The following is a 7,427-nucleotide window of genomic DNA, read 5'->3' as shown; positions in this document are numbered from 1 at the left end:
TGTGCCTGCCCTATATAATTACAGAGTCAAGAGAGGTTGAAAATTTGGTTGCAGAGAGATCGATCAAGAGAGAGAGACACAGTAAAATGTAAGTGAAGCTGCAATATTGACAATATTGCCTTTCAATCTAATCATACTTCCCACAGACACAGCACAAACAATGAAGAGAAACTCAAAACTATTTCGGACAAACCTGCAGATTGGAGAATGTATTGAAGAAATCGAATTCATTTGGTTGAGGATATGATAAGGAAAGCCAAATGTTCAGGCCAAGTCCAAAACACATGGCTTTCCACCTGGCATCCTAATAAAGAAAAATGATGACACTATTACAAACTCTTATGTAGAAACTTTAACCAAAAAATACAGCCAAAATTTTATAGATTCACTGCTACCAAAGAAAAATGAACACGTAAATGTTATTCTCAAATTAAACACTGAACCAAAGAGTTGGAATGCTTTCATCAAATACAAAACTATCTGGCATGACAAAAAAAAAAGAGAGAGGGGTAGGGGGAAGCATTTGATGGGAAAAGTTCATATCTTGTGTCATAGAATAAACGACTTGTAGTTTACTGAAAGAACGACCCGTCAAAAAAATATTTTTTCAAATTTTTGAAAAAATATATTTGAATTTGAAAAAATATTTTTGTTTAATCTTATTAATTTTATTTTTAAAAAAAAAATTAATTACATGTCATACATTTGATTTGATTGGTGCTAACATGGTATTTTATTATTGGACGAAATTTTAACGGAAATATCATTTCTGTATGAAAATTGAAACCCTAGATAGCAAAAAATAAAGTACCAAAAGAATTAAGGTATTTAACCAAAAAAGAAAAAAAAAAAAAAAAAAAACCATTAAAAAACCCAAAGACCCCCTCCTCCCCCAATCTTCAGAAAATGGCAACAGCGGCTTCACTGTCGTCCCTCCACCACCTCTCATCCTCATTCCTCTCCAAAGCCTCTCTCACCGTCAGACCGCTCCGCACAATAACCTGTTCACTTTCCTCTTCCTCATCCTCCTTGCAATTCAACATCTCCTTCGCACCCCCGAAGCCCAAGCCCAAGCCCACGCCCACGCCCAAGCCCCCGGAGCCCGAACCGTTTCCCGACCCCGACGCCCTCCCCGGCGGCCAGCTCTTCATTCCCTGGATCGTCCGAGGCGAGGATGGAAATCTCAAGCTCCAGACGCACCCTCCCGCGCGTCTTCTCCACGCCATGGCCAATGCCGAGACCGAAACGAAGAAGAACAACAACAAAAACAAGAACAAGAAGGCTAAGAGCCCTGACAACGCTTCCATGGAGCCCAAGTATTCCAAGGCCGCTCGAAGGTTCTTCAATCAGAATTTCAAAGAGCCCGCCCAGCGCCTCGGCAAGGTTCTCGCCGCTGCGGGAGGTAATCCAATCGTTTACCAAGAATATCCAATTTTTACTACACGTGAAGAGCTGTCCAACCGATTATGTTAGCGTGTTATTTATTTATTTATTCGTGATAATCAGTGGCGTCGAGGCGGAATAGCGAAGTGCTTATATTTGAAGGCAAGGTTACTGTGAATGGTTCTGTGTGCAATGCTCCTCAGGTCAGCCCACACTCCACTCATGCACATATTCTTGTTTCTACATGTTGAAAGTACTGCAAAGTGACAGAAATGTGTTGCTTGTTTATGTTTCTAGACACGAGTTGATCCTGCAAGGGATATTATTTATGTCAACGGGAACCGCCTTCCTAAGAGGCAGCCTCCAAAGGTGTATCTTGCCCTGAACAAACCTAAAGGGTGTGTTACTGTTGCTGATGCTCTCTTTCTTTCTCCGAGGTCATTTTATAGCTTGAGCTCTTTTTGTGATGTGCCTGTAAAATTAATGCGGTGACCTCAATACAGATACATTTGCTCATCTGGGGACAAAGAGTCTAAATCCGTGTTGAGCCTATTTGATGATTTTTGGACTAATTGGGTATGTGCTGGTAGAACTTTCTCTATAATATTTTCTGGTTGTCGATTTTTTTTTTTTTTTGTAATTTTTTTTTTTCAGCACTAGTAATGTGGGGGAGTTAATTGGGGGCTTGATTTCATTACATTTATATGAATTAGCAAATTAGTGAAACAATATTTTGCATTTCCAGGGTAAAAGAAATCCAGGACTGCCCAAACCACGATTATTCACTGTAGGCCGCCTTGATGTTGCCACTACTGGATTGATCATTGTGACTAATGATGGTATGTGGATTGCTATTCATGCAAGCTCGTGTGCCTTGAAGATATTTTCTTTGAGTTCTTTAAACATGGATTCAAATTAGAATGGACTTATCTGAAACCATATTTAATGTTGCTTGTTTCCAGGAGATTTTGCTCAAAGACTTTCACATCCTTCATCTAACTTAACAAAGGAGTGAGTGTTCACACATTCTGTTCTTTTTTGGTTATTGGGGACAATTGTATAATTGTGAAAACGTGTGTCATCTAAAATTATTACTTAATGTTATGTGAGACCACTCGGTACAATTTCATAGGAGATGGCTTTGAATTTTTTATGTCAGGCTTTGGATCTAAATTATAGTGTTACAACTATCCATGTTTAGCTGCTTAACATTTTATAAACTTTAATGCTAATGCCATCTATTCATGGTCTCTTCTGTCTCACTACTTTAGTATTGGGCATTAAATAATGTGACCTTCATTCCTCTGTATTCTGACACCATACAACATTTTATTTTGTGATTGCAGATATATTGTGGCAATAGATGGTGTTGTTAATAAGCGGCACTTGATTGCCATTGGCGAGGGAACAGTGGTTGATGGCATCCATTGCACTCCAGATTCTGTGGAGTTGCTACCACGACAACCAGATATACCAAGACCTCGTCTTCGTATAGTGGTACTTGTTGTCTATTCCAGTCTTCTAGAACTTTCTGATATCCAATACAGTTGCTGCTTACTTTGTGTTTTCCTGTGTCAGCCAGGTTCAGCTGCATTTCTGCTTGTAGCTAACTTTCATTTGCTCATCTGGACCCTGCAGGTTCATGATGGGAGGAAACATGAAGTTCGAGAGCTTGTGAAAAGTGCTGGACTTGAGGTTCAACTTTGGTTAATTGATTAGAGCATTTTTTCCATTTCCAAAAATAACATTGCTCTTAGTTGTACTGAAATCCATGTCGGAACGTTAAGTGGACCATAGGAATCCTCTAAATAGCAGATCATTGTTTAGACTAATATTATAGTGTTCTTTTTTTTTTTTTTTTTAATTTTCTGAAATAACATACATCTTTATGGTCTGGTATAGCATCATATGTCATGGGGAAAGAAGTAGTTTTGTTGTTCTTCAAGAACCAAGATGATAAGGCATTTTAAATGCTTTTGGTAGTCCAAATTTGTACTTTCATCATACATGTGTATTAGGGATATGCATTGTTGTTACATTTAGAAGATTTATGTTTACAGTTCATGCGGAAAAGTGTGATCTTCTGATGAAATGTTAACATGGTTAATTATGCTTGTAGCAACATCTGGTCTTCCATCATGGTGTGTAAGTGGCTCCTTTATGCTTGTTGATTTATATTTCTGGTGTTTACCTTTGCTGCTTATGTTTCTTGTTGTTACAGATTCATTCTTTAAAGCGTGTAAGAATTGGTGGTTTCAGACTTCCAACAGATATTGGGTAATTGCTCTGAATGATAACTTTTAATAAAATCATTTCTCGGCAATGCCTTTCCTTCCTTCTGAGCTATTCAATTTTGTTAAAAAAATATACACTATCAAGTATGAATGATCTTTATTGTGTCTGAGCTCGTGTGTCATGCATATATAAGTCAATTTTGCATATACCTGTGTGATAGCACTTCTTATTTTTAGTTGATACTTGATATTGGACAAATCAGCTGCCTATGGTTTACATGAGATAGTGCAAATGCTATTCTCATACCTATAAAAATTTAAGTTCCTCGTGGTTAGTGAGCTAAAAAATTTTGGTTTTTCTTTGTTTTTTGGCTTATTGTCTTGGTATTTTCAGGTTAGGGAAGCACATTGAACTAAAACAAAGCGATCTAAAGTTACTGGGTTCAAAGAGTTAAGAAATCTGCTGCTCGATTGCTGGAGTTTTCATTTTCCTTATTATGGGTGGTAGCCCTTTGGGGGAGTGATAGAATTTTGATACATGAGTTGGACTGCAGCTTGTATGTGCCATTATTAGTATCAATGCAAGTGATCTTTATTGTAATTCAGAGCTCAACTATCACTGAGAAAGCGAGAAGTGGAGAGACCATTCATGTAGATGTACATAGTGCAGATGATAAAGGAGAACTTGTAGAGGAAATGGTTATGGTGCTAAAAGTATTGTTGGCTTCTGATTAGAGATCAGGGGTTTTAATAATTTGAATCATTAAGAAGAAAGGAACATGTTATCACGTCCATATTCTGCTCTTTTAATCAAGATTTATTCGAGATTACTCTATGTAATTATCAAGATAATTGAGTTTACATTTTCTGCTAATGATTTAGAAATGGTTCTCTCTCGTACATGCGACGGGTGGTGTATACTTCTGTTGTGCATTATCATCCTCTCTCTCTCTTTCTTTAACCTTGTACAATTGTTTCATAGACAAAATACCCCGTGTACTTTTTCCCACTCCAGCTTGCATCCGGCACAAAACGTATAACATTGCCGGGAAAATGAACACAAACAAACAAACAGGGAAGCACCAGACCACCAGATTCTTCAACGGACAATCTGACACTGTCCAACTCATTTGCTTTCACCCTCAACACTATACAATGGTCAATGGAAAAAGGAAGATTTCATCTATCTATGAAACCTTCATCAAAGTCCCATAATCGAACCCTTATGATATGCCTACTACAGCTGCTATTATTGGAAAGGTTTAAAACATCATCAATCTTTCTCAAAGATGTTCTCAATGGGTTTTCTAGTAGTGCCAAAAAAAAATTAAAAAAATTAAAAGTAGGTAAAATGACTAGTGTTGATAAAGAAAGATGGATTGCATCTGAGTGGTTAGTAGGTTTTGTGAGTTTAAAAACAGGGACATGGTGATGTTTCACAACCTGTATTGGACGGCAACTAAAAACGAAAAACGACAAACAAAAACCCTATATTTATTTATTTAATCGTACACCTTCTTCACTGGTCTCATGTGAGTGAGTACCAGGCAACAACTACTCTTTTGTAACTCCAATTGTTGTCATCAATTTTTTATTTATTTTTTATTTTAAAAAAAAATCGAATTATATATTTGATGACCAATGAAATTCGACCACTTGTGACTGATTGCAATTGCATTGTCAAAAAAATACACTGCATGTGCCCCGCCCCTAATCAAGTTGTAGATTAGAGGTCCTACAAATCATTCATGGATGCACCAACCGACCTCTTGCTCTTGTTATAAGAATCCACTAAAAATAAAATATCAAAGTGTTTGCTTAAGTTAATTAGAGTTTCCATATTTCGATGACCACCAAGGGTTCTTCCCTCATGAAAATTCTTATGAACAAAGAGTCTTACAAAGAAAGTTCAAATTATTATTGAATGAATCACTATTAGATTTTGACTTCAATGATGAATTTTATTGTCACGTTAGGAAGTGTATGAGTGAGAATGTGCGTAGTATTTCGCAAAGAATAAATTGGGTAAGGCTTTTGAGTTCACTTGACCCCGCGATTATGCAGGTCAAACACATGTTTTTAAACAGAATTGAGGAAAAAATTATCATTTGATAGTAAGTTTGAAAATGTGAAAAAATAAAAATAAATAAAAGTACATTTTCAAACAACAATGGGGTGCATTTTAAAGACGCGTGATCTTAAAGGCCGAACCGCAATTTTAAAGGTCAATTGCGATTTTACCAAATGTTTAACTACGTATTTAAAAATTGTACTTTTTCATTAAATGCGTTTAAAGACACTCATGTTTATTAAAAATTTAGAAATGTTACACACGCTCTCACTTTCACACTTTCAAGTTCACTTTCCTTTGAGTGTCAATGATGATTTTTACTGCCACTTGAAGGAATGTGGATCGAGAGTATGTATAGTATTTCTCTTAAAAACTTTATTCTTTATTTTTTTCTTCTCAAAACAAAAACATTAACAATTAATACAAACACAAAACACTCATAAAAACACAAAAACAATTTTCACATTTATATCATATAAGAACACTTTCTTAAAAATAAAAAAAAAAAAATAAAAAAAAAAAAGAGAGAAAAAGTAAGAAACACTACCAAAACACATTAACAAACATAATCAATTATTTTTTTAGACCTCACGTTTTGAAATTGCTAAACCCGCTTGTAAGTAGGTGGTGGTTTTACACATCCTAGATACCAAAATTATGGAATCTCTTTTTCTTTGCTTTTTATAATTTTCATTTTTATAAGTTGTTTGTATAATTTTTTTTTTTTTTACATGTCCACACAAGAGGGGGAGAAGGATTCGAACTAGTAACATCTGCTTCATAAGGCGTAGTCTCTAACTGTTGAGCTATCTCTTGGAGACGGTTATCCGGAGAAATTAATCATGAATTTTTGACATTCACTATTTCATCCTCCTATAAACGATTCATAATGGATTACATTAATTTCAAACCCAAGCATTATTCTAAAAGCAAACGCCCTTAAAAGTCATTCAAGCCATTCACATTTGAAATCAATCAATGAAATAGAAGATCCGACCAATCTATTCCTCATTGATGACACGCTTTAGAATCCTCTCTTTAAATTGTCTACTACCAAAAAGTAATAAATCAATCTTAAAAAAATAACCTCAATACACACTCTTGTCCGGCAAATCTTATCCCATTTTGTTTTATACAATATAATTGAAAACATCAGGATCCTCATAAAATATATTCCAATCCATGGTTTAAATTTTATTTTATCTAACAATTTACATGATAATACATCATTTAAAATTCTAAATAACACGAAAACATGAAATAAACACTCTTTATTTCACTTTATATATATATATAATGTTTAATACTTCATTTATTTTTGAAAATCTAGAGCTAAAGCTCTAAGAAAATAGAGCATGGTGCTCTAAAGATCTCTAAAGATATAATTAGAAATTTCTTCCAACCATACACAATTCACGTCTTGCTTTACTGCAGCTTTTGCAAGTTCGTGTGCATCATAATTAGTTTTTCGCTTTGTATGACAGATCTATTAATTTCTTAACGCACGAAGTACCTTAAAATTAACCTATATAATTTTATACTTAAAAAAAAAAAAAAAAAAAAAAATTTTACTGCTCGGTGAAAAAATCCAGCCTGGCCTAAAAATAAAAAACCGTAAAGAAGAAGCCATCACCAGCTCTTTCTCTATTCACATTAATGGGGCCCGGGGAAGGGGGCCTATTTGGAATTTTTATGTCATGTCATCTACAGATGTGCTGGTGTAGTCCGTATAGAGCTTC

General features: G+C 35.3%; 1 protein-coding gene across 1 annotated transcript; it reads left to right on the top strand.

Moving 5' to 3' along the window:
• The first annotated feature begins 873 nt into the window (after window positions 1-873).
• On the top strand, window positions 874-4,452 carry SVR1 (pseudouridine synthase family protein). Its single transcript, XM_059601175.2, has 10 exons — window positions 874-1,402; window positions 1,507-1,586; window positions 1,681-1,781; window positions 1,887-1,959; window positions 2,129-2,222; window positions 2,346-2,394; window positions 2,730-2,880; window positions 3,022-3,078; window positions 3,605-3,660; window positions 4,012-4,452. The coding sequence occupies exons 1-10, from the start codon at window positions 907-909 to the stop codon at window positions 4,070-4,072; spliced, it is 1,218 nt and encodes a 405-aa protein (XP_059457158.1). The 5' UTR covers window positions 874-906; the 3' UTR covers window positions 4,073-4,452.
• Window positions 4,453-7,427: the final 2,975 nt, after the last annotated feature.

The sequence above is a fragment of the Corylus avellana genome, chromosome 6 (assembly GCF_965113065.1).
Source record: "Corylus avellana chromosome 6, dhCorAvel1.hap1.2, whole genome shotgun sequence".
NCBI lineage: Eukaryota > Viridiplantae > Streptophyta > Magnoliopsida > Fagales > Betulaceae > Corylus > Corylus avellana.
The sequence above is the reverse complement of the archived record's forward strand: the minus strand, read 5'-3'. Positions and strand labels throughout refer to the sequence as shown.